Source organism: Zosterops lateralis (assembly GCF_965231275.1).
Source record: "Zosterops lateralis genome assembly, chromosome: 19".
In the NCBI taxonomy this organism is placed as follows: domain Eukaryota; kingdom Metazoa; phylum Chordata; class Aves; order Passeriformes; family Zosteropidae; genus Zosterops; species Zosterops lateralis.
Genome location: NC_139779.1, coordinates 251,535 through 278,267, shown reverse-complemented (window position 1 = coordinate 278,267; position 26,733 = coordinate 251,535). Strand labels below are relative to the sequence as shown.

Sequence of the window (26,733 nt, the reverse complement as noted above, 5' to 3'; positions counted from 1 at the left end):
CTTTTGGACATCTTTTGAAGGCAAGAATCACATAGAGGTAAGTTCTGAGCTGGTCATTTTTTAAAATGTAATTTTCAAAAGCCTAAGTAAAAAATATTCTTTTTCTGCTAAGTCCTAGAATACCTCTGGGTCAATTTTTGTTTCTCAGTGTCAAGTATGTTATGACTTACAGGCCTGGTTTAATTTTATTCTGTTAAAACTTTTGTACTTGTGGCTATTGCATGGAGCCTGCAACATGAAAGTACTTTAAAAAGTATGTGAGGGGTTTTTGTCTCGAGAGAAAGTAGCAGTTATCTAGGTCAAATGGACTGCTTTAGAACAAGCAAACTGTACTTGTGTGCTTGGGAGCGTTTGAATTAGAGGCAGAAAATATGTCTATCTGTAATTAAATGAACCAGCTGGTGCCTGTAAAGCCACCTTTTTACAGACTATTCCTATCCTCTAATAACTGGAGTAACTGGGATGATTGTAGAGAGTGCAATATATCAGAAAAGCAGCTCCTCAGGAATGAACTAAACTATAAAAAAAATCTTTATTTTACAATTTTTCCATCTGGACTGACCCTGGAATTCCTGCTTTCTAAGTGGGATTGATTTTCACTCCCTTTCTCTACCAAATAATACAGGTTAGCCTTCCTTTCCTAGTCTTCAGCAGTGTCTCACTTCTGACTGCAACTCCTGGCCAGGGTTCACATCATTGACTCTGGTATCTGAAGTATAAAAGAGAAGAATGCAAGACCCTGCATGTGATTTGACAGTGCTGTCAAGCTCATCCAGGTGCAGCTGTTCCTGCCACAGCTGTTCCTTACCCAGCCGTAACTAGCCCAGTCTCCTGAGCTGGCTCTGGTGCTCACTGAACAGTTCATTGAACCTATTCAGCTCACTAACAGCAGAAAAATGTTCTGCTTTTTTTGTCAAGTTAAATCAAATGAAGCCCAGAGCCACCAGCTGAGAAACGTCGCAAGGCCAGGGAAGGTTGGTGGCAGTGAAGTACAAGATGGGCTTGGCTCTGCTACTCAAACCCTTCATTCTTAACATGCTTCAAAACACCTTTGTTTATTAGGGCAGCAGAACAGCAAATGGGAGAAGTGGTATCTTGCAACCAGGAAAAGGGATTTCAGGTACAAGAGACCTGATTCAGCTCCTGGTTCCACCTCACGTCACCACCCATGCCTAAGCCTCTTTATAACACAAAAATTTGAGTTCCTTTGAAAACTGATTTGAAACTTACTACCAAGAAGAATTAGAACAGCACATAGGATATCAAAATTTGGTCCAAAGGATGCTACAGTCTTCTGCTTCTAAATGATGTCTGCAACCAAAAGCTAATTTTACCCACTGCTTCTAAAGCAGTATTTAAAGCCATTGCTTTCTACTCTGTTCAGAGCCATAATGACTGGAGGAAAACATTCCTTTTTCTTGAAGGTGTGCAATTAGTGCTCAATTAGCATGAGCTGAATTTCAGGCTGTGGGAGGCTTTTGTTTGAATGATCTTTGTACCACCTAAAACTCCTCCCGGATGTTTTGTGAGCTGACCCAGCTGTCAGACTAGTTCTATAAAGCAAGCAACCAAAACTTAGTCTATCTGGCTTCTCCCTGGCACAGTGAAAAAGAAGCTCATCATCAAATGATATGAAGACAAGTTTGCAATAATTCTGCACAATAAGAGAATATTGATTCCCCTTTCTGTATTGAGGAAAAAAAAAAAAAAAGGCATGAATTAGCTAATTTAATTCCCCATGGGGTCCCATGTCTCATCCCCAGGTACAGCAAGCAAGTCTCCTTTCACCATCTAAAGGTGTCAACACATTTTTTGTCTTCGTCTTTATTTTTTTTTTTTCTTCACTGCATCTTATTGAAACAAGAAGACAACACTGGTCTATCAGAGTTAACCTTAGAACAACTCCTTTAGAGTTAACTATTTGCATTTTCTTATTTAAATGCTTCTAGTCCTTTTCGGTTTTTTACTAGGAACCATTTTTTTTCATTGGATACAGGCCACAGGAATGCAAGTTTTGGCCGATTCCCCACTTTCTGCTAGACTTTGCACTGGTGTGAAGTTTCCTCTGTGTTGGTAAGTTACCCAGAGGGACCGCTCGGAAAGGTTTGGAGATTTGGAATCTGTCCAGATCCGGTTGGCAACTATTTCTCTTAGTGGGCATTCACTGCTTTTATAAATGAAAAGTAACATTGGAGTGTCTTGTTTTGAGCTTCTGTCACTCAAGTTCCTCTGGTCAGCAGAGGACAAAGAGTGCAAGCTGTAGTCAGAGCTCCTTCATTCCTCGCTGTGGAATCTTTATTTCTGTGAGTAACTTCTTGGTAGGACTGAATTAAGAGACTGCAGGATCAAGTTGCTGAGATATGATTTATGCTGATTTCAATTTCAGGTGGCTGTTGCCATCTCAGAAGCAAAAACCTGAAATATCAAAACTTTTTCCTCTGTTTAGTTGTCCCTCTGTGCCCTCCCAGCCATGCTGGCCACCGTCAGTAGGGCCATCCCTTTGGATTCTGGGGCTCTGCTGCAGACCAAGTCACTGCATTCAATAACATTAAAAATAACCTTTCAAGTTAACCTTCCTGGGTTATTTTTAACCCAGATCCAGAGGCACAATGCCTGTCAAAATAACAGCTAAACACAGCCATGCATGCCTGCACAGACCTTTGTTTTGGGGAGACCCCCCCCCCCAGTGATTTTAACTCTCCATTCCCGTAAAGGAGCTCGGTCCTTCCCCACCACCGTGTGAGTGAGCGAGGGGATCATTCCCTTTGGCGTGTCAGCGCTCGGTCCCCGCAGAGATGTGAGAGCCTGTGTTTGCTGACACCTTTCTGTGAGCTCTGTGAACAGGGAGAACGTTCTCACGCCGCTCTCCGGCCGGTGCGGGGGCTGACACACTCCCTGAGCCGCGTTCTCGGCGCGGAGGGGCCGCACAAGCCCCGCACGGTGCTGGCCCTAAGGGAGGAGGTTCGGGACCGGCCCGGAGGACCCGCAGGGAGGGCGGCCCGGAGCGGGGCCGGGGCTCTCGGGAAGGCTCGTTCCCTCCCGGTCCTGGCCCGGCCGCTGCCCGGGGCGGCCCCCGCGGGGCGGGCGGGCCGTGTCGCCCCCGGCCGGGTCCCTCCCGCCCTGTACTTAAAGCGGCGGCGGCGGGCGCTGCTCCCGCCGGCGCCCTGACCGTGTCACCCCGCAGACCATGGCCCCGACGTGCCTGCGGCCCCTGCTGAGGTACCGCTCCTTCGCCATCCTCTTCCTCACGCCGCTGCTGCTGCTGCCGCTGCCCCTGGCCGTGCCCGCGCGGGTAAGTGTCTGCGGGTCCCTGCGGGAACCCTGCCCGGCTCCATCCGCCCCCGGTGCCCCCACGCCCCCAGCCCACCGCTCCGGTGAGGTGCAATTCATTCTGGGCCAAGACAAGCCCATGTGTGTCCGGCCGGCGGGGTGGGAGCTGTCCTGCCCTGTGCCCTAGAGAAGGGAGCGGGCTGGAGAGCAGCAGTGCATCCCCAGCTCTGCTGGTGCTCCCAGCACGGTGCTCGGTGCCGTTCTCCATCCTGGTGCAGTCAGCGTTATGTTGTATGAATTGGTCAGGATTTCAAACGCCCTGTCCTCCAGTTCATCCATCTTACTCCGAGGCACAACTCCTTTGCGTTCAGTGGAGTTACACCAGCATAAAACTGGGATAACCCAGGGAAGTTTGGATTTAGTGCCTTGTAGCGTTCTAGACCAAGTGTGAAAGCTCAGTTTGCAGTATTTTAGCCTACTAGAGCTTTGGAGGCTCTTCTAGTGGTAAAAACGGCCTTTCTTCTGGGCATCTTGTATCGCTCAGTCTGCGTAAAAGTACAGGAAAATCTTACCTGTGTTTATAAACCAAATTGCCAACCCTTCTGGTTTACCTGTCTAAGTTATACCAGCCTGGCCTTTTATTGAATGGTGGTACTTTGTGTACTGAGGAATTTCTGACTGTAAAGCTCTACTTTGGTCAAAACTAAGAAAGGTCATTTCCAAAAAAATTGAGTAAATCTTCAGTGTGCCAATATTTGTAGGCATATTGTGTCATAAGAAATGACAATATTTCACAATGGGAAAGCAATATTTCTCTCCATGACTGCTTTTTCATGTCTCAGCCAGCAGGCAGGTCACTGTGTTTTGTGTCAACTGTACAGGAACATCAAAGAAACATTCTGTGACTGTTCCCATAAATCACAGATAGATATAGGTATAAGTACAAATATATATTTAATTCCAAATCTTTGTTTGTTTGAATTGGCCATGGTTGTTGGAGTTAATTTATAAGCATGGTTGTATTTTTGAACTTCTCATAAATTATTTACTCTCTACTCTCTAAAACCAGTATTTTGAATTTTATTCACTTGGAGTTGTTTATCTGTCTTTCATACTGGCAACAGATTAACCACAGTCATTTCTAGCCCAGCATAGCTGCAGTACAGCAGGAATTGTATCATGACCTGACCTTACATGTATAAAGGGAAGAAACTTCAACAGTTAAACTTCTCAATAAAATTAAGGAAAACACAGCCCTACTTACTAATATCACCTGATGCCCGTTTTTTAAGTGTCACTGTCACACCATTTATTTTAGCAATAAAGTCACATTTGTTGTATTAGAGTAAAATCCTATGAACACATGTTCTAAATAGGAGCAAATACTGAACTGCAGAACACTGACTTCAGCTTTCAAACAGTTCACTGTTAGCTAATGAATGCTTGCTTCTCCTGACAATTTTTAGAGTACAAACCACAGAAGGCTGGGATACAGAAATGCCTGATCAACAGCCCAAAAAAACAGGTTGCAACAATTCTAAACTAGGGAATCCCGTTAGTGGGTTGGGACAGTATGATTTGGGAAAGTAGTTTAATACCTCTAATGTGCTTAGTCACAAAAAAAATATATAATTATAAAAATGTTTTACTTTAGGAGTTACTTTAAAAAGCGAAAAGCTTTTAAATTATTCGGTGAAGTAGTTTCTGAGCTCAGCTGTGTTACTGGACATATATCAAAGACTTGAGAATTTCAGGCAAACTAATCATCCACCCTGGGAAATTTGGCCATCCATTAAAAAAAAAAAACAAACTCTATATTGCTGTTCTTGGCTCCTCAATGTAAAATCTGATGACCTCAACCACCAAGAGGTACTTGCACACAGTAAACTCTCACTTAACTAGTGGTGGAAGATTTGTTTTTCTCACAGCATTTATTTTGTGTGGATGTATTAAAGCAAACTATAGTCTTCTTAGTCAAAAATATATTTTTATACAAGTGACTTCAGAACAGGATTTAAAAGCACAAGTTTAAGTCCTCATTCAGCATAACTTGTTAAGCTACAGACAGTGGAGTGTGTGAGCCACTTGTAAAGAACTACCAATGTGTTTCTTATTTTTACAAACAGTTTCTAATGCTTAAATGTGTCTTATGTTGCAGGAGGCCAGATGTGCATATGTCATCATCATCATGGCTGTGTACTGGTGCACTGAAGTGATCCCCCTGGCTGTCACCTCCCTCATTCCAGTGGTATTCTTCCCTCTGCTTGGAGTTCAGACTGCTAAAAAAGTAAGGAACTTGTGCAATCCAGGTCTGATACAGAGAAATTCAGTGCTCTGATTCCTCATCAGTATTAAGCCAATAAGTCTGTATTTGTGTTCAGGTTCTTATAGGGGAAGATGCTGAACTACAATTCAAATTGGCCCAAACTGTTAGGAGTAGGGGCTTGAGGTGGTAGAGGGGAGGGTCTGTTTTGGGCATGGATCCTGCTGGAGAACCTTCTGCTAGTGCCAGCAGTTTGAGTGTTCCCAGCCTGTGAGAAAATAGTGCTGATTATCTTCTTGGAGATCTCAAAATGGATGGGACAAACTGAGAGGACAGACGGCATGGTGCTGGCAGGTATGCTGTGTCCTCCCCAGCTGTCATCCTGGGCTGTCTGTGCTGAAGGCACGAGGCACAGGCTGCATTCAGGTTCTGTAGGCCAGGTTCACTACTGCCCAACAAGCTGGTAAAGGCAGGTGTGGTTGCTGAAGGTGCTGAGAATCCCCCTTGGAGTCAGTATTTCCAGCACCTTCCATACTTTGGGCACCCAACTGTGTTTTTGGAAACTGGTGTCATTTTGGACAATGATGCACAAAATGCTCCTGCACAGGCAAGTCAGCAGTTACACAGGTGATCAAGGGTTCAGGAAACTGCAGGGAGCTGGAGCCTGGTACAGTCCATGGATTTGAGAGGGTGGTAAGCAAATTGTACTGGTGAAGCAAGTATTTTGGCCTGACTTCCCTTCTCTGTCTTTCAGGTGTGCTTGCAGTACCTAAATAACACAAACATGCTCTTCTTTGGAGGGCTGATTGTCGCAATTTCTGTGGAACGGTGGAATCTTCACAAAAGGATTGCACTGAGGGTCCTTCTGATTCTTGGGGTGAAACCTGCACTGTAAGAGTATTACATTATTTTTTTCTTACCTCTTGTCAGATTAGCAGAGGCCTAGGGATGATATTTAACAGTCAGCAGAGAAGGGATTCTTCAAGACCCAATTTAGCTGGTCTTGCACAGAGTTTCCAGAAATGAAGTCTTGCAACAGGAACAGTTTATTTGTCCTTTATCCAAAACTAGCATCTGACTAAAGTTTAGAGGCTTGCCACTGGGGACAAAATTATGACAGATTTATTCCTGCACTGGGATTCCTTCAGTGACGGTGGCAGAGCTGTCCTAGAAGGGAGTCTGGCCCTGCTCTTTACTAGTGAATGCTGCACACATCCCTGCCTGGGCTTTGCTCTCCAGATTACAGTAACTACAAAGCCTAGCAGCATTTGTTCACTTTCTTCTTCTCTCCTCTGAGTCTTTCTCTCTTTTCAGCCTCATGCTGGGATTTATGGTAGTCACTGCCTTCCTGTCCATGTGGATAAGCAACACAGCCACCACTGCCATGATGGTTCCCATTGTCCAGGCTGTCCTGGATCAGATGGACAGCACAGAGCATGATATGACCATGATGGAACAAGGAACTGGGCAAACAAACACAGTGATTGAGCTGGGAGAAAAGAGCACATCAGAGTCCACTGCAGTGAATGGTAAGGGCCTGCTCACCAATAAGCTGATGCTACTGAACTTGCTACACTCCCCAAGCTAAGAGTGCTGTGTACCTTTCCAAGGAAAGAGGATAGTAACCTGACTGAAATCCCTTAATTACATGACATTTAGGTTTTACAAAATAGCTTTCAATTTTAATGGCTGCCATTTCGTATGCTAGATCCCAGACAGGTTGTTATGTTCTTTCCTTCGAGCTGGAGTCATCCTCCCCTAGTTTCCCTAGACTTAACTGCCTGTTTAGGGACGTGAAGAGCATATCCTCTGGAATGGAAATAACCATCCAAACCCCCAGCATCCCACTTTCTAAATCTTGTGATTATCAGTGAGGATTCAGCTTCTAGGCCAGGTAGGACTATTTGAAAAAATTATGTAAACACAATCTATTTTGGTTCTAGGGTAATAAATATCTCTTCATTGACCAGATTATGTGTGGAGGTGGGGAGAAGAAAGAGGACTACTTTAAAAGCCACATGGAAAAGAGGAACTGATGTAATTTGACTCACAGTGGACAAACTGCTCTTGTGTGTGATCTTACCCTGATGCTTGATTCCTCAAGGTCTTCTGCCAATGCTGTGGTTCTACAATAGGTTTCACTTAATTTGAAATATACACACAAACTCAGACCCTCTCATTTCCCTGCTCTGCTGTGCTGTTACAGAGGGCTATATTATTAAATATTAATAAAGATCAGATTCCAAGTGTAGTGAAGATAATGAGAGTGTGCAAAAAATACCCTTTGATATTGTTGAGTTGGTTGTAATCGCCATAAATTCTTTGTCCTGCTCCATTAGTCCTGTCAGACTTCAAGATTAGAGTGTTAACCTCAGAGAACAATGGACCCAGCAGTAAAGTTTCATGGATATTGTAAACTGACATAATGCCAAGCAAGGATTTGGGTTTCAGTGGGAGTTTTTTCTGCCTATATTCATATCTGTTAAAGCTAGTTGGGTTCTCACTGTGGAATTGGAATGGTTCCAGTAACTACAGTATTTGGCTGGTGGTAAGCCTCTCTGTGAAACAAGACATTACTGATGAGAAGCTGTGGCACTACTGTGGGCAACAGCATCCTTGGGTCATGTAAACCCACACTGTCAGCCTCTTTCTTCAGCTCCTCATGAACATTAGTCTGAAGTATTTAGGGAAATATCTGTGGGTTTTCAAATTAAAATAAATGGCACATACAAACTGGAAGCACTAAGCCTACAGACCCTATCCTGAACTCTCTGCCTTTCCAACTTTACTTGAGGCAAATAATTTTCTTTATGTCTAGTTGTAAACAATGAACAAGTCCCTGATGACCCCAGATCTTCTGAGGAAAAGAAAATGAAGAAGCACATATGCAAGGGAATGACACTTTGTGTATGCTATGCTGCCAGCATTGGAGGAACTGCAACACTTACCGGAACAGGACCAAACGTGGTACTGAAAGGCCAGATGAATCAGTAAGTAATTTTTGCTGCTTCTTTTAGTTACACTGTCATACTGTTTGTGTGACCAGTTGACTGGTCTTAGATGACAATTTAACTTGTGATCCTCAAGAAATAAGTTGAGGAACTGAGGCTGAGAAATGTGTATGACGTGTTGGGCCTCTTTTTTTTTTTTTTCTGGTGTTTTTTTGGTTTTGTTTTGGGTTTTTTTTGTTGTTGCTTTTGTTGTTGTTGTTGTTGTTGTTGGGGTTTTTTGCTTCAGCATCTTTTAAAAGGAAGCTATGTGATGGAATTAAGGTCTTCTGAGAAAATTGAAAATACTTGTTGGCAATTGTCATGCAAGTGCTTGATTATGAGATATTGGTTCTTCTGTGTCCTCTTTTTCAAGTGAAATACAGCACATTAAAAGAGGAACTGCAGTAAAGAGAACCAGAAGAATGCAGATTAACTCTACTCATAAGCACACTGAAGAGAGCTAGAAGGAGCTTGGCCCCTCCTGTAACACTGTTCCTCCATGCTGTGGCTGTGGAAACTGCAGTTGTGTTGTTCTCTCATTGCTAAACTGAGTTTGGGAATTGATCTACATGGAACCTAATCTGCAGTGGACATTTTCCAACATTGCTTCCTTGTGTTGCAAGTACTTCAGCCTCAGCTGTTACATTATCTGTTGGTTTTAACACCCAGCTGGAAGTTTGCTATTGATATTTTTGCTCTGATCATTATTGGCAAACACAGAGAATAACAAAAAATGCCTTTCTCGAAGCACTGTCTTCATTCTTTCAAGTCAGCTAGCAACTTTTTCATCCGTTGAAGGCAGCAGAAGTGCAGGCATTAATTTCAGGAAAGACATTTCTTACTCTCTTATTAGAATGAATTGGGAGGAGGAGCCCACCTTGGGCTAAATGAACAGGCGTGTTGGAAGTGAAAGGTATCTACAATGTTTGGGAGATCTTTCAGCCACACTTGTCTGACTGAAACCTAAAGTATCACCATAAGCTCCTATATGCATCAAAGTAAAACACAAGGAAAACTGACAGTCATTTAAGTTCTGCTCTGAAATCAGGCTGCCTTCCCCCATGACTTCAGTTAGGCTGTGATGTTAGCTATGATTGCTCGTAATGGTTGCCCTAGATTTACATGCATAATTGTCACTAGCACATATTAAAGGGAAAGTAGATTATTAAATGTTTTGACATTCATATAGAAAGTAATTTCTTTACAGGTTATACCCCAACAATAATGATATTGTGAATTTTGCCTCCTGGTTTGGATTTGCATTCCCAAACATGATCCTGATGTTGGTGCTAGCTTGGCTTTGGTTACAGTGCTCCTTCATGGGACTCAAGTGAGTATTTATCTATGCAATATTGTGTAAACCCCTCAGCAAGTTAGCACAGATCAGCTTACTGAGACATCTGGCTAAAACAAATGTACTGACAAGTTATTGATTTTGTAGCAGAGAGCAGGTCCATTTCACAGAAATGTTGAGGTCTGGAAATCTTTTGTGTTTATGGGAGGTACATTAAGGCAAAAGCCTTATACATTCTTAATCTTCAGACAGAATTGCCTTTTATTTTTAAATCTCCCAGCTGTGCATTTCAGCCCTAGGAGACCTGGCATAGCTGGTTTGCAGCCATTGATTCAAACCTGACTTTTTCATCCCAGGTTACTCCAAATTGCCATCCTTTGATAGACCTCATTCTTCTGTGAGAACTGGTGTGCCCCCACAAAATACTTTGGCCCTGTTGTAAATTATTTATGGCCTCTGCTGTGTTCTGTGTCTGTCCTCAAGAGTGACAGTTTCAGAGTGATAAGGATGTTAATGCCCTCTAATATGTCCATACTTACAGTATTTTTTTTCTCCATTTTTTTCAAAGCTTTAAAAAAAGCTGGGGCTTTGGGACAGAGAAAACTACCAAAGAAAAAGCGGCATACGATGTGCTGAAGGAAGAAATGAGGAAGTTAGGCCCTCTCTCTTATGCTGAATTAAATGTTCTTATCTTGTTTGTATTGCTGGTGGTCTTGTGGTTTTCCAGAAACCCAGGCTTTGTAAAAGGCTGGGCCTCCTGGCTCTTCCCAGGAGGAGAAAAGTAAGTTTTTTGGTTTTTTTCCCATCTTTTACCCTCTTGGTTATTAATCAGATTCCCTTGCTCATACATTCCATTTTGAATGTGGGATCATTATTTCCAACTTTACCTGACTTCACATGTTTGCTGGGCTTGATCCAATGGCTTGTTACAAGACACTACCAATAATCTATGATTTGACAATTTGTACTGCAGTGGAAAGGCTGGAGACTGAGGCAGGGAGCAAAATGAACCTCCTAAAAGTAGAGAAAATTCTGGTAATGCTGGTCTCAGTCACACATACCTTGGTATTTTGTTTGTGTGAGCTCCAATCAGTTGCAGTGACACTTGAATATTTTGTAATATTACCTTTAACCAATACCTTAAAACTCACTGGAAAATTGATTTTGTGCTTTGAATGGCTGCTTTGCATAGTGTTCATGCATGGCATGTTAGGAACATAAAATACATGTTGGGACTATCATTCAGGCCATTTCTTTAGATGTCTGCCTTTGAGATACAACTGTGGAATCTTGGCTTGGGCACAGAGAAGGAACCCTGCTCCAGGAGGAATGAGTTGTCATCTGGGACTCTGGTTATTGATGTGTATTGTAGCTTGTTTCTTTTATTATTGTGTTTATATTATGGCAGGTCTGAGACACCTGACATGAGTTAATGACCCATTTTGCTCAAGCCCCAAATGGGATGGCAAAGATCAGTGACTAGAATGCTGAAAGACAGCCCTTTTCTAGGAGAAAGGTGTCAGTTTTCTAACCTGCATTCTCTTTTCTTCATTAGGTATATCACTGATTCTGTTCCTGCTGTGTTTGTTGCCCTGTTACTGTTTATCCTTCCTGCTCATAAGCCCTGGAATCAAAGCAAGTCTGACACTGAGCAGACTGAAGGTATTTAAAAGAGGGATTGTAGTACTGTGAAACAGCTAACCCGCTCAGCTAACAAGGCAGAAACCTGCACTGGATTTTCATGCAGTTCTTTAGAGCAGCTCATCTACCTTCCTTGTTGGGCAGGGCTGGGGCACAGTCCATGCTCATGTGTGTTACCCTCACCCTGTGCAGGTTTCTCAGTACTGTGCATCTGCCCACTGGTATCTTACAGAACAGGAGACAAAGTGCCTCCACTCTCCTAAAACATGTTCTACTTTTCATTTCTCACTTCAGATACAAAAAAGCAATTTTTATCAGCCCCGCTGCTAGACTGGAATGTGGTTCAAAGGAAGATGCCCTGGAGCATTGTGCTGCTGCTGGGAGGAGGTTTTGCTTTGGCTGATGCAAGCGCAGTATGTCCTGACATCTGTTTTTCTCTGACCCAAAGGCGAACTTCCCTGGTTTGTTATCTAGTCCTGTATTACTGGGCATGCACCCAAAGCCAAACCCAGTAGCAAATTTCAGAACTGGAGGGAGATCTAAATTAGCAAAAACCAAGGAGAGGTGAATGCTTGTGAGTCTTTTCCAGGAATTTTTATTCTCTGACCAAGTTTCTTTGATTTGTCTTACCTCTTGAAGACTGCTGAGTAGGTTGGGATCTTCACTGTCTGGACAGTCCAGAAAAGCATCCTTTCTTATTTCTGTAATCATGCCAATCCCAGCCCTGGCTAGAAAAGTAGAAGTATAGGTAACATTTGTCAGTATTTCAGAACCATTTGAGGTTTGTTTAAAGGTTATGTATCTTCAGACTTAAAGCAAAACCATTGCTGAAGTGGTCAGAAAGAAAAATCCTGGATTGATGCTGTGTTCATAAATTCACAGAAAAGGCAGCTAAATTCCCCAAACAGGAAGGAAACTTGAGGTGAACCATATTGTTTCCTTCATTGCTGCTAAGACGCATCTAAATCAAAGGAAGTGTGCCATACTTCAGGGAAAGTCATGTCCACATCTAAGTTTTGTGGCTAATTAGGTTTAAATCACGGGGCAGATTAAAGCTCTGAGTCTTAAATTTATCTGCATACATCACACAGAAATTATTAAAGCTCCAGAGCATTAAAAATTATAAAGTCAGAGATTTTGTAACCTGTTTGTATCAACTACTGACTGTTTTCCTACAATCATTTCCTACAAACATTTCCTAGAGCATTCATACAGAATCATAACCTTCGGAAACCCTAGAAAAATGTGCCAAGAAGCTTCTGGGCCATGCATTAAGTATTTGCAATGGCCTCAGAAAAAAATTTCTTGTTTAGCAAGAAAAGCATAATTTTGTAATCTACGTGTGAGCAAGTATTTGGTTTCCAGAAGAATCAGAAAAGTGAGATTCAGTGTTATGTCTAGCTGGCAAGGAATTTATCTTAGTTTTTGTGACAGATCACTGTACTTTCCTGGATGGTGTTTGTACAATTCAGGACTCCTTTAGCATTATTTGACAGGAATGTTGCCCACAGTATGGCTTCCCTGTTTCTGAGTCAGGGCTTCTAAACCTCACTGAACTGAAACCCACTTTTTTCTTGCAGAGCTCTGGGCTCTCAGCTTGGCTGGGTCATCAAATGACTCCACTGGGATCTATCCCACCATGGGCCATTGCAACAGTGATCTCCCTTATTATAGCTGTCTTCACTGAATGCACCAGTAACGTGGCCACAGCTACCCTCTTCCTGCCTGTCTTTTCATCCATGGTAAGATTGCTTCTGTCCTGTCACCCTGTCAGCTGGAGGCTCAGAGTTAAACTGGGTGGCAAAGCAATATTATATTTATTGTCCTGGATGTTGCTTCAGTGTACTTTAAGGGAAGCCAGGTCGTTCCTTCTGTAAGATGTATGCACTGGCCCTGGAGAAAGTGAAGTGACAGTCACTTTTTCACTACAGATCAGCAAACATCAGTTACTTCTGGTCATTTTGAACCATCAACTTCGAACACAGACACACAAAACCCAAACCGAACCAAAGTCCAGCACTTTCTGATGATGTCTTTGAATTATTCATCTTCACATTTTGTGCTAAAATACCCAAAGTGGTAGGCTTGATTATTAGAAATGTGTAATTTCTCATAGGTTTTTTTTAAACAATTTTAAAACCTATAGAGGAAAACCTGATAAGTTTTGTTGCCCTTTCTGAGCAGAATTGAAACTGTGGCATAAAGAGAAAAATAGGTTACTTTGTTCTTTAATTAGAAAAGGACAAGCACTTTATTCTAGACTATTTCATCAAAGCAAAATTACCCCAATCAAGGTACTGAGCTATTAATGACTTAAATTGGCACTTAAGTTTTGAGTCCCACAGAGTTTATGTGAAGTCTAAGAGTGTCACTCCACATGCCTAGTAACTATAATCCCATTCCTGTGTTCCTTGGAAAAAGGGTGGTTCGAGGTCAAAGAAAAGATTGTTGGATAAATTTGACCAGAAATCTAAATTATACCATAGAGCAAAACAAACAACATGAAAGAATCAAGCCTTGGTTTTAAGCATCATGTGACAGGAGACAGCAGCAAGTTATCTTTAAGCCCATGTGGATTTCAGAATGAAATGTTTGTGAATTTTTCTAGTGATGTAATACAAGGAAACAAAATATGTCTGTGCATCTTCATCCCAGTGGTCTGGGGTGGATTGATCCTTTATGCTTTGCTTTTTGAATACCTCCAGGGTGATATTCTCTCCATTTCATTGCAGGCTACATCTGTCAAGATCCACCCTTTGTATGTTATGCTGCCTGGTACTCTCAGTGCTTCATTTGCCTTCATGCTGCCTGTTGCAACACCACCAAATGCAATAGTGTTTTCTTATGGCCACATCCGTGTTTTGGATATGGTAAGATAACTGCCTTCTCTCTTACCTGAAATTCTCCATTGCTTTCTTCCTGAAATATGTGAGAGTTTAATTTTCTTAGAGTAATTTCCAAAGTAACCAGGAAGCTCTTATGGGCTGTAACTACCACTCTATGTCCCTCTCTTCTGCAGTGTTAATATTGCAATAAAAATTGGCATCTTTGAAGTAACAGTACTTTTCTCACAGTCTTTGGAAAACGTACAGACTGGCCCAAGTGGAATGAAAAACTGACAAGTCATAAGTCTCTGAAACCTGAAGGGTTAAAGTGCAGGCATGCCCTGCAGTGTTCTGGGGCTTTGGCGAGGGTCTAAAGCCTTGTCTCCACTGGAGCTGAAAGCAGAAGGTAGCAATCAGTAGCCCTTGGCTCTGGTCCTCTGATTTTCTGCCAGACCACACAGGGCAGGTTCCGGGCGGAACACACAAACATTGCTGGTTTTCTGACTGGCTACTTGAAGAGGGCATAAGCTGTTCTCTAACTAATAATAACGACTTGTTACACATGCCTTAAAGTTCCTAGACTGGTTATATACATAGCAAAATGCTCAAAGACATTGCACAGCGTGTTCCCTGGTATCTCCACCTAAGCAAGAGCAGAAGGCAGTAGATATATACAATGGGTATATCTGTGATTTATTTGCCCATCTTTCTTGTGTATGTACAAGCAGGTTTTACTGCAGTTTGTTGTGCTGGTGTTTGGTTGTTGCTAGTTTGGACTTGCTGTGCGGGTGTTTGATTATTGTTGTTGGTTTGGATTTTTTTCCTCACAGGTTAAAACTGGAATAGTGATGAACTTAATTGGAGTCTGCTGTATCACACTGGCCATCAACACATGGGGAAGACCTGTGTTTGGGCTGGACACATTCCCAGCCTGGGCAAACACCACAACAAACCAGTGAGCTGTGAAGAATTCATGTGTTAAACAAGGAAAGTACCCTTACTAGTCCTTATTGCCTAAAGTCCTGTATAGAGTCTCATCACCACTTCAGACCCAGTGTTGGGTGTTTGCTGCCTTCCAGCAGTCACACATCAGTTCAGGTTTGAACCAACCCAATCTTACTCCAGTTGTGCTGGAGCCAAAAGTGTTTGCAATTATACAAGAGGCTAGTTCTAGTGCCAAGAATTGGCTTGCTCACAGATTTTTCATCACCTGAAACTTACCACAGTATTTTTTTCTAAGAAAGTGAAACCAGGAACAGTTGAGCACCTTCTGTCCTTTGGCAGTCACCACTTAATGCTGATTTGCATCTCTAAGTATCTAAATGCATTTGAGAAAGAGACTTTCTCTGCTTTCTGATGGATTTAACAGTGTGAGAATGTGTTATTTTTGCCAGGTGCTTGCTCTGCTATCTGACAAGTAAGATACAGGGGAGCTTGCATGGGTAGATGTGACTGAGCTTGGCTGTCTCAGCTCATGCAGACCAAAACTCTAAAACTGGTTGCAGCTAAAAGCTGTAGTACAGACACTTCACTATCCTGTTTGCAGAAAAGAAGGTTCTGAAAGTTTCTTGAAGGGGAGAAACTGCCCTCACCTCAGCTAGTGAAGAGCTTCAGTCTGTTGCTGGACAAGAAGGAAGCAAATGCTATTTTCATCAACAGTCACACAGGATGATTCGTGGTCAGGAGTGCTGGGCCAGGGGAAGTGTGCATGTGGGGTAATAAAGAGTGTTGGGTTTATTGTAACTGTGAAGTATTGGATGTGTCACCCCTCTGTACTGTTAATAGTTTCTTCTTGAGACACTTATGACATCCTGTGATTGATTCATATTTCATTTAAATGAGTGGGTTGAATAACTAGAGGCTGGCAAATAAAAACTTTCTAGAAGAGTCTCCCCTCCTGTGTAATATAGTGGACCACTTGTATCTGCATTGGCTTCCACTGTAGCACAGTGTTGCCCCAGTAAGATCCAGGAAGGTTCATGCTGTAGTGAATAATGCAAAGCAGAGATTTGGACACCACTCTTAAGTGTCTTCAGACCCGAGTATCCATGGTTTCTCTTCTTTCATCAGCTCAGTGATAACTCAGGTTTGCATCTCTGAAGATGCTCAGGTGGGACCAAATGACCAAATCAGGTGGCATACCCTACAAACTGTCTCATTCATTTCAGAGTAAAGGATTAAAAGAATCTTAAGAAAAACAACCAGTTTTTAAGAATTAATGTTGTACAAACTTTCCAATATAACAGGCACAAATGGACTTTTCTTCAGCATCAAGCATGCAGGGTGTCCTGTTCCAGTGCCCTGAGTAAATACATGTTACTTACTCTGGATAATGCAAGGACAACTGTTTTGTGACTAGATCTAGTTTACAGCCCCTTCAGCTGCAGGACAACTATCATGATAGAAACTGGACAGGCATGGCATTTATTTTGTTGCAATAATCAAAAGATTATTGTTTTAGATGCAGAAGTTGTGATGGTCCTAAAGTAGTGGCGTGAAAGAATCCGTTTGCCCTGCACATTAAAACAAGCACCTCCAGCACCCACAGAAAACATGGGAGGATCCTCAGTGTGGGCTTTGTCAGGGCGGGTTATTCAGCCACCCTGAGTGAGCAAACAGTTCCCATTTTACCATACGAGGGCTGAGTGTGATTCCTTGTGGTCAGTGAGTCTGTCAGCTGGCCAGCTGGCAGCAGAGCTGGCAGTGCCACCTTGAAGGAGCTAAATTAATACTTTCTTATTTTCTGCCCACTCTCTATGGATCCTTGGCTTTTCCCTTCTTCTCTCAAAATACCAGTTTACCAAAATACCAAATTGCTAATGCTGTTTCTGCAAATATTGAGTGTCCCAAACCTGCTGTGTTGTCATCTGGGCTGCTGTTGCCCAGGGCTCCTACCTGGTCGTGTACCAGTGTGCAAACTTGCTCCCACAGTGCACTAGTGCTTGGGAATGGTCTCACAATCTTGAATGAGTTCATGAATGACCAAGCTACAAGAAAACACACAAAGGGGGGACAGAGGTATTTCTCATGTGTTGAACATGTGCTGAACATCTAGATCTGAGAAACAGAGAAGAAAACCCTTTCAGCATTCTCTATATGAGCGGAAGTCCCCAAGTTGAAGAGCAGTTCAGATTTGTTGGTGTCGTCCACTGAGTTCAGAGCAGTGGGTAGTACATTCCAGCTGAGTTCTGATCTCACTTGAAGTCAGTCTTTGGCTTATTCAGCCTTTGTTTTCCAGCTCAGGTGTGTTGCCACTTGAAATAGCAATAAGCTGGTTGTAGCTAAACCCAACATTTGCTGACAAAGTTGGAATTGGACTGTTGGTGAAAATCAGTCCAGAAAAAGAAATGGATCACTGAATCAGTCCTAGACAAAATACAGCAGCGGATCCTTAACCTGCCACCTCTTCTTTTTTACTAATAACATATCGTATACATTTTTACATACTTCACATCTTTTCCCCCCCGCCAAGTGTCTGTGCTAAATATGTGAAGAAGTGGGTGGTAATGAATGCTGAGCCCTTGGGTCAAGTGACAGAGTTTTCGCAATGTTTTCCAGTATGAGTGAACAACTGTGTGACTTCAGACAAGTCTGATCAATTTCTTTGTGCCATTGAGAGGTTTTCAATGCCTTTGTACCTTGCACCACAAGGCCACCAGTCTGCTCAATAGACTTGTTGGGCTCAGCATTTGTCTGCATGGTTTAATGGCAGGTTGCTGATTCTCCTCTGCCCAGAAGAACCATCCCAGTGGCAGCTCTTCAGTGTCAGATCAGACCTTGCCCCTTTTTGTATCTTTGCTGGTCCCTGTGTGAAGGATCTGTGGCACAGAGAGGGCTTGCCATGCACTGCAGACTGCCTCTGCTTGGCAGAGAAATTCTCAGGGAAGTACAGAGTAAAGGTAGGCATGCCATGCTGCCCTGAGGTGATTGAGAACTGCTTAATACAACGTTTGGTAGTTATTTAAAAACAGAGCTGACTAAACTGAAACTATTTTTGCCCATTTAGGTTTTTCTGGAGCACTTAGTCAATAGTTCCCATTCATTATGGTATAAATGTAGATTTACATTTACTGTAGAGTCTGGCCATAAGAAAGAGACTGTTTCTTCTCTCAGGGAAAAGATGTTATCCTTCCCCAGTTTACTTCAGTGCTTTATTTACCCACACAAAATTATTTCCCAGTCTTATTTGTCACATGGTACTTCAGTGAGTTTTCATAAGCTGTTTCAGGTCAGAGCGGAACCTCATTTCAATGTTCATAAAACGTTTTTTATAGACAAACCATTGTCTTGAAAGAACTGAATGTTCCAAATACTAAATCGAATTTATTGTAGTTTTCTTTGTGAGCTATTCTTTGAGAACAATTACTTGGGTTGGGTCTTAGCAAATATTTTAGAAAGCCAGCTGAAGATCGAATTTCCACCAGAAAAATAGTTAACACAATCTTTCAATTAAGGAATGATTATTCTGGAGGAAGTTTCTATTTTACTTTAATATTTTGCCTTGGCTATGCAGTCAGAAATCAGAAACATTGGAATGTATATTGCTCCTGGCACATGGCTGATTTCAAATTCCCCTGCTGTCCAGGTGTCCTAATAAAAGCCCTCACATATTTTTAACCAACTTATTAATGAAAAATATAAAATGCTTTCTGACACATGACATTTAATCTTGACTTTATCTTTAATTCTAGTGTTTGTCTGAAGCTGGAAGAGTACCACAGTCACAGAAGTACATGTGCCAGTGCCTTCAAGAAACCAGTCTTTTTACACTATTTCATCCAATTTGCAGCCTGCTTGAACGGTGTTTGGCATCTGCAGATGAAGTGGTTCCACCATGACTGTTATTGGCTGCCTTCTGAAATGCACATTACCTGCCAGTTTCTTGACCTCAAAAAAGAAAACTTAGTGGAGAGTTAAGCCTTTAATTAAATATGTTCTGACAATTGTTCTAGTCACTGAAAACTATGATCTTGTTTCTATTGAATTACAATTATAGCATTGGAATAAAAAAATTGCAGACTTTGTGCTGGCTTGTTATAAATATAACATAATGCATACTCTGCTCTCTGTTATTTAACCATATTTTAAGCAGGAGCTGTCTTGCTTTCTGTGGGTAAAATCCTGTCAGATGTTGTCCATGTTAATATCAGTTTGCATTCTATTCCAAAGCAGTGGGCAAATGGGTGAATAAGAGGGGATGTCTTGGGTTTCATGCACTGGTGTAAAACACTTCCCTCAAATTTCATCTCACTCGATCAGCTTTCAGTGATGAAATTGCTGGACCTTCTTTTCTCTCTGGTACAAAAGCACTGCACTGTGGTGTCGCAGAGGAATTTTATGCAGCATTTCACTTCCTCAGTGTTTACCTTCAAGATTCAACAGCATGCCAGACAAGACTTTATTTTCTTTTGTGTCTCATAAAACCTTGGTGGCTTCAGGTCCCAGAAGAGCTGTGTCTCTATGCCAGTTCTGATGAGTTAAGATGAACTTACTGTCCTAAATCATCACATTTCTGGGCAGGCAACAGCAATGATACCAGTCTAGTCTCTGTGAAAGGAGAAACTGAGGCAGCAATGTCATCCTGGTTCTATAACAATAAGACAAATTCCTGGCTCACATTTATATTAACACATATCCTGCAACTTTGGCTCACCTGACATTTAAAAACAACAAAAAATTCAAACTTGTCTTAGAGAATATTCTCAGTATACTAAAATCCTGATTTTCAATTTTGTTCCTAGTTTTGATGGACAAGAATTGAGATGTTTGACTTAACTCTGGCAAACGTACACAGTAATTTATTTTTGTGACCAATCCTTTTTTAGGATTCTCTTCTCTGAAGTTACTCTTGGGAGAGAAATCCTGCTCTAGAATAGCAATGCAGACACGTGGGATCTATTTGATCTCTTCTTTTAGCCCAAAGTCTGTATTTACTGGGGAGTGACTTGTTGTGTTTTGATATAGTAATAGTAGTATTCCACAACCACTAAAATGTTGTCTAAAAAAGCAACCTTTTTTTTTATTAAGAAAAAACTATGCACGGATCTTTTTTATATGTTTTATGTAATCCAATTCCCAGGGAAAAAAAAACTCATACTGCATAGGAAAAGATAGTATTATAGAAAATTGCTAAGTTGGATGCCAAAAATATTTCAACAAATGAAAATAGAAAATAATTAAACAACAAGAAAGGAAGACACTAGAACGGTTTCAGGTAAGTCTGTAAAGATTTGCTTCCACTGGTGCTGCTCACTCATGGAGCATTTGCTTATTAATAGTTTTACTCTGAGACAACTGTGTTTTAATTAATGAAGAATTGAGTGCAGAGGCTGACAGAAGTCTCCTTGGGGAACTGTAAAGTCACTATGAAAAACAAAATAAAACCCAAAGCTCCAAACTTTGTCCAACATCCAATATTTACCATTAAACTTTAAATACAGTTTGGTATTTTAAGGTTGGTTCTCTCCACTTCCTTTTGCTCTGGAAGTGGTGAACAGTGGCTCTGTCTAGTACAAAGCTAAAATTAATATTCTGCAAATACAAACAAAAGTTGACCCTCTTTTTATCCTGCTCTTTTTATCCACGGTGCTCAGTGACATCGTCCGGACAAAGCGATTGATGTAAAACTGAATGTTGGTCGTTTAAAAACACATCGGTTTGTACTTTAATGATTTCTGAGTTCTTTGGAATACAGTGCCATATTCAGTGTGGGGTTTATTTGGATACGCGGATCTGTGAATACTCTTTCAAGAGCCGCTTGTCCTGCTGCTGTGACCCAGCAGGAGCTGCTCCCTCACGGGCGGGAATGAGGGAACGGTGCCCGCTGTGCCCAGCTCCCAACGCCGGAGTGTTCGCAGGCCGCTCCGGAGGGCAGGAATGAGGGAAGAGGCCTGGTCAGTGCGCGGCCCTCGGCGAGACTGTGGGGTAGGGAACAGGAACGGGAAGGAACGGTGGCTGCAACAGCCACCTCCACCGCAGGAGCCACGCCGCGCCCCGGACACCATCCCGCGCCCCCTGAGGGGAGACCGGCCCCGCCCCGCCTCCGCCGCGCCGTGAGGGGAGACCAGCCCTGAGGGGAGACTGGCCCCGTGCCCGGGCCGCGTCCTGAGGGGAGACCGGCCCCGCCCCGCCTCCGCCCCGCCCCGCCCCTCGCCGCCGTTGCGAGGCAACGCCCGCTGCGTTCCCAGCGTGCTTAGCGTCGCGTTCCGCCGCGCCGCCGGCGGGGGGGGCGAGTCCCGGACATGGACGCAGGTGCGGGGCCGGTGCGGGACCCTGTGGGGCCACTGTCGGAGCTGCCCAGGTCCCCGGAGTGCCGGGGGCGACCTGCGGCCCGGTAGAGGCCGCGGCGCGGGCGCTGGGGCCCCTCTGAGCCCGCAGCCCCGGAGGCCTCGCCCGGGCCGGGCCGGCTCCGCGCACTGTGCTGCAGTTCGCTGGCCCCGGCCCTCGCCCCCCCGCTTTGGTCCCGCGATTACTTTCAGTCTGTTGTGCTGATCAAATTCTTACTTTTTTTTTTTTTTTTTTCCTTGAACCAGATGATACGGGAAATCGACTCCGATTCCAGTTGGAGCTGGAGTTTGTTCAATGTCTGGCAAATCCAAATTACCTCAACTGTGAGTACTTAAAGTAAATACCAGGACCCCGAGGTGTTAATGTAGTTTAATGATGTTTATTGTTACTGGTAATGTTAAATATAGAGAGAAGGCTAAACAAAGAAAAGGGTTTTTCACAGCATAAAGGTATTCTGTAAATAATTTGTTTATTAGGTGGATTTTTTTGAAAATGCAAAGTCTTTTATTGGTTGAAAGGCAAAAAAACCCAAAAGCATTTATTTGGTGGAGGAAGAAAACAAGTTCCAGTCTGTTATTAAAAAGTAATGTCAAGTAATGCTAACAGCATTCCTTTATCTGAGTTTTACTGATCTGAATAGTTTCAGGTACTATACATAACTCTGTGCTAATATTGATGCTACAGTGAAAATTTTCTTGTTTCAAAAAGCTGTTCCATTCAATGAAAGATACAAACTGTAAGGGAGATGAGACTAATCCATTTTTTTGTTGACATAAAAATCTTATTTTGCCCTGTGTTTTTTATTTGCCAAATGTAAATTACTGAAATTTGACTGTAATGAGAAAGTTCTGGTTTCCTGAATTTTTTCAAGTGTGCAGGAATTTTTTTACACCCATCTCTAACTGACAAGTTCCTTATTTGTCATTTTATTTCAGTTCTTGCACAAAGAGGCTACTTCAAAGACAAAGCTTTTGTAAATTATCTTAAATATTTACTTTACTGGAAAGAACCTGAATATGCAAAATATCTGAAGTAAGTGCTAAATTCCCTTAAGTTTCTGCATTTTAATGGTTTGACGTTGATCTCATGTTACATACTGTACAGCAGCATATCAGGGTTTCATTTCTGCCTGTAACATTACTTTTGTCCTCCCTGCAACACAAATTATGCAAGATTATGGTTATATGCAATGTAGATTTTCTTGTTTCCAATAGTCCACAAATAGCAGCAGTGGGCAAAATTATAAATATTTAATGAGTTTTGCATAGAATCTTCCTTTAAAGTCTATCAAACCAAGCCACTGGGGAAGCTACTCAAAGCAGGCAGGAATGTGCATTTATTAATGGGACTGGATTCCTTGTTTCCTGGCCTGATGCTGCAGTTACCAAGTCACACTGTGCAGGCTGAAGTGGCTTCACACTTGGGTAAAGCACATACGAGTCAAAAACTAAAATAATGACCCAAGAAGTACTGGAGCCTCTAGATTTAGTGTCCCTTGTGAAAACCTGTATTAAAGTGTGTTTATTTTTAACCCAGGTATCCTCAATGTTTGCATATGCTAGAGCTGCTCCAGTATGAACATTTCCGCAAAGAACTGGTCAATGCTCAGTGTGCCAAGTTTATTGATGAGCAGCAGATCCTCCACTGGCAGCACTATTCCCGGAAAAGGATGCGCCTCCAGCAGGCACTGGCCGAGCAGCAGCAACAAAACAACACCTCTGTGAAATGAAAGGCACATGGAGTAGTGATGACAGGGCGTACTTAGTGAAATATTTACAGGAGAGGAATGAACCTTTGTGTAAGTTTGGCTCTGGATGTGTGTTGCTTTTTTTTTTTTAATTTATCAGGTCACTGGGGTTATTTTTGTTTCGTCAGCTCTTTTAAAGACTAATAAACACCTGCGATTTATTTTATAGCATGAACAATTTTGTAAGAGCTTTACCACAATAGTTTTTCATTCATCTTGATTTTGAAAACAAAACCTAGATTTGTTACTAAGTATTAGTAAGTAGTACTACTTACTAAATATCTACAAAAAAGTGTAGCTCTAAAGGCTGTTCCCAGGAAGCCTTTTCCCTGGAGAATAATGATGTGTCTTAAAGTATCACTGAGAACTCCCTGCTACGTACAGCTCTGGGGCAGTCAAAGGTGAACTGATGATAGACTAAAGTCGAAATTGTGCAGTTCTTCTTTGAAACCAAGCTGAGCTATTGTCACTTCTGTTTCCCTGACAGTCATTGTTGATGGAAGCTTTGCAGATTTCCTTACAGCACTTTGTACAGATAGAAATCAGGAGTGTACAGGGTGAAGTCGGGGGAGTGGAGCAGAGATAGGTGCTGACAAACTCTGCAGGACAGAGAAGGAAACAAACTGTAGTTGTCTCTGTTCCATTAAACTCTGCTTCCTTGAATCTTGGCCTATGCCTGTGCAGTAGTGGCTCCTCTGGAGTCTCTTTATGCTCCATGTAACAAGAACAGGGTGTGTTGGGAAACGTGCCATTGCTTGGAGTATTGGAGAAGCACTTGCCATTTATTCCTGTACAGTTTTTTTATTGTAGGAGCATAGCTCTTAGCAGCTGGCAGGGTTTTAATTTTCATATTTTCAGATGGTATTTCTGGTGCATTCATGTTGTATTTCCTGTCCTTGTAGAAGCAGGTACTCCCAACTGTGACACTACACAGCTGTCAGCCATCATGTTATCACACCTGGACTGAACAGATAAGCCATTAGACATCTTTGGCATTAAAAATTTATTTTAACAGTTTCAGCAATTATGTGGTCAGGCTTAGGAAGGAAGTTTTTCTGTTTCTCCCCTTCCTCCTTACTCGCTCTAAGTGTAACTTTGCAGTTACACTTCAGTAAGTGCAGGCTTATCTCAGTTTCTAGGATGAGCTCAGCTCCTTTGAAAAGAGGTTATTCACAAACTCAGGTTTATTTGGACACGAAAGGAAAGATACAGCTTTTTGTTGTAAGATTATAGTGTAAGGTTTGGACCCAGAATTTCAGGACATTTATCTTGACTAGTCCAAAGTAATTAATCATGAAAGTTTTAACAAAGGTCAGTGATTCCTTGAAAGGACACTGCAGTAACTGAGATTACCATCTTCATCAATGATTGACTAGTCAGGGCTTTAGTCTTCAGTAAACAACATACGCACGAGCTCTGCTTTAAAACATTCTTCTTCGACCAGCTTCTGAGGCTGAAAGGAAAAGTTCATCATTAAAAAACGTGTTCTAGCCAAGAGCCATTTGTACATACTAACATTAGCCACATCCAGCAACTGTTGTCATGGGGAGTGAGGTAGTGGGGGTGGAACAAGAAAGGTGGTAACAACTGAATCATTCCTGAGGGTTTTCTGGCCTTAGGAGAGGCATTTCTAAGAAAGTAACTGCTAATTTAACTGACATGTACAAGTTGCAACTTGAGCTGCAGTCTGAGTGGAGTGTACTGCTCATAAATTGTTTCACTCCTGTAGTTCAGTGTTTGGATTTTTCAAAAGTTGAGGAGCTGCAAAGCAGGAACATTAACAATTATGTAGAAGTTTAAGACAACAATATGTTAAGAATTTCTCAGCCCCTCAAGCACTATGAGCCAAGTGCACATATTCCCTTTTACTGCATGTTTATTATAGACATTACACAAGAAGCAGAATGGTTCTCTCTTGAAGAACTGTTTGAGTGAGGAGCAGGGAGCAGATGAGCTGTTCAGAATGCTCTGGTCTCCTTGAACAAGAGAGGGCTCTCAGAGAATACACATGACTAATTTATTTACAGCCCTAAATTTCCTGTCAGGTGCCCATCTCAATGCCTACAGATCCAGAACATACAACAAATCACTTACTGTTCCATATTTAAGTAGTGTAGGCACTGCTGTTAGTTTCAGATTCTTCCTGAATTCATTGTTGGGATCCTTCCAGCTGTTTGGAAAGAAGGCATTAAGCACAGCTTGTAGAGAGACATTTTGAAGTTAAAATAGCTTCAGAATTATTCGAAGACCTTTGTCTCACACCCTCCCAACCCCTTTCTCAAAATAAGCATGCAGATAGGTTATGGCAGAGATGGTGAAGACCTCAAAAAATTATCGACTCCTTACAGAAAAAGACAGCTCGAGGACAGTTTTTTCACCAGTCCATCAACAGAGCAAAGTCATCCCATCCCCTTTGTCAGCATTCAAAGGTACTTACTAGGCTCTATCTCCTACTAGACAGTAGATGAAAACCGACTCATCAGGCAGGTTATGAAGTTCCTTCCTCACAACTGGCTCGGCTAGAAAACAATTTTAAAAATCTGTTAATACTTGTGCTATGGATGCACATGGATTTACTTGGACCAGCAAGGCTGCTCATTAATGTTCTGTCTGCTTTAGTTAGAGATCTGCATTTCATTTCACCTGGCTCTCCACAAGTTTTTCAGAGTTTATTACATATTCAAACACTGACTGAACTTGTGTTTGAGTAAAGGCCAATTTCTCCTCTAACACGAAGAGAAACCCTCGTTCTGCCCTGTCCTGGGTGTGGTGGCCCAGCACGGCGTGATGGTTCCATAACACACCTCCATACCTGCTCAGGCACGTAAAGCCCACGCAGTTCAGTGCGGTGATTTCCGAGAACAGCCTTCATCTGCGGCCCCGGACACCGTCGGCAATGGTGGAGCTGACGGCAGGACTCGAGTCTCCCGGGTGTACCCGGGTTGCCAACAACCCGTCCCGTCCCGTGTGGGCACCGGGAGGGGCAGCGCGGCAGCCGCGGGTCTCAGCCCGCTCAGTCCGGCAGGGGAAACTGCGCCTACCGCCTGGGGCCGGCACTGGGGCTGCTGTGCCCGCCCGGCATTTCCCCGAAAGGCACCAGGGGCCTCTCCGTTATATCTTAATTTAACCCCAATTTTCCCCAGGACCGGCACGGCCCGTGCCGCAGGCAGGGAGCCCCCACGCCCCCCTCACGGGCCTCACCCGTCACGCAGTCCGGACACCAGCTCTTGCCCTCGGCGTCCTTATCCCCGCAGAAGAGCGCGAAGATGGGCCGGCCGTGGTAGCTCTGCGCCGTCCGCACGAACTCGGGGTACCCGCGGACCTGCACCTCCTCCCAGCCCATGGCGGCGGCGGCGGCGGCGGCGGCGGCGGCGGCAGCGGCGGAGGCTCCGCCCGGCCCGGCCAAACCCGCCCCG

At 43.0% G+C, this 26,733-nt stretch overlaps 3 protein-coding genes across 3 annotated transcripts; 2 read left to right on the top strand and 1 right to left on the bottom strand.

The window, feature by feature from the left end:
- Positions 1-3,152: 3,152 nt before the first annotated feature.
- SLC13A5 (solute carrier family 13 member 5) lies at positions 3,153-19,334 on the top strand. The gene is made up of 13 exons (XM_083875126.1): positions 3,153-3,292; positions 5,429-5,557; positions 6,288-6,424; positions 6,848-7,062; positions 8,352-8,523; positions 9,731-9,853; positions 10,386-10,598; positions 11,373-11,479; positions 11,753-11,871; positions 13,039-13,200; positions 14,191-14,328; positions 15,114-18,182; positions 18,975-19,334. Exons 1-12 carry the CDS (start codon positions 3,188-3,190, stop codon positions 15,240-15,242), a joined length of 1,749 nt encoding a protein of 582 aa, XP_083731252.1. The 5' UTR covers positions 3,153-3,187; the 3' UTR covers positions 15,243-18,182; positions 18,975-19,334.
- Positions 19,335-21,446: 2,112 nt separating this feature from the next.
- MED31 (mediator complex subunit 31) lies at positions 21,447-23,483 on the top strand. The gene is made up of 4 exons (XM_083875046.1): positions 21,447-21,534; positions 21,816-21,893; positions 22,506-22,602; positions 23,107-23,483. The coding sequence occupies exons 1-4, from the start codon at positions 21,525-21,527 to the stop codon at positions 23,297-23,299; spliced, it is 378 nt and encodes a 125-aa protein (XP_083731172.1). The 5' UTR covers positions 21,447-21,524; the 3' UTR covers positions 23,300-23,483.
- Positions 23,484-24,483: 1,000 nt separating this feature from the next.
- On the bottom strand, positions 24,484-26,693 carry TXNDC17 (thioredoxin domain containing 17). The gene is made up of 4 exons (XM_083875047.1): positions 26,519-26,693; positions 25,755-25,836; positions 25,412-25,487; positions 24,484-24,770 (listed from the first exon to the last, which is right to left on the bottom strand). The coding sequence occupies exons 1-4, from the start codon at positions 26,658-26,660 to the stop codon at positions 24,702-24,704; spliced, it is 369 nt and encodes a 122-aa protein (XP_083731173.1). The 5' UTR covers positions 26,661-26,693; the 3' UTR covers positions 24,484-24,701.
- Positions 26,694-26,733: the final 40 nt, after the last annotated feature.

Coding starts and splice junctions, on each gene's coding strand:
- SLC13A5 (XM_083875126.1), top strand. CDS start 3,188: ATGGCCCCGACGTGCCTGCGGCCCCTGCTGAGGTACCGCTCCTTCGCC. Junction 9,854..10,385: donor TGCTCCTTCATGGGACTCAA/GTGAGTATTTAT, acceptor TTTTTTTCAAAG/CTTTAAAAAAAGCTGGGGCT. Junction 13,201..14,190: donor TGCCTGTCTTTTCATCCATG/GTAAGATTGCTT, acceptor ATTTCATTGCAG/GCTACATCTGTCAAGATCCA.
- MED31 (XM_083875046.1), top strand. Junction 21,894..22,505: donor AAATCCAAATTACCTCAACT/GTGAGTACTTAA, acceptor ATTTTATTTCAG/TTCTTGCACAAAGAGGCTAC. Junction 22,603..23,106: donor GAATATGCAAAATATCTGAA/GTAAGTGCTAAA, acceptor TTTTTAACCCAG/GTATCCTCAATGTTTGCATA.
- TXNDC17 (XM_083875047.1), bottom strand. CDS start 26,660: ATGGGCTGGGAGGAGGTGCAGGTCCGCGGGTACCCCGAGTTCGTGCGG. Junction 25,837..26,518: donor GTGTCCGGACTGCGTGACGG/GTGAGGCCCGTG, acceptor ATTGTTTTCTAG/CCGAGCCAGTTGTGAGGAAG. Junction 25,488..25,754: donor CTAGTAGGAGATAGAGCCTA/GTAAGTACCTTT, acceptor CTTTCCAAACAG/CTGGAAGGATCCCAACAATG.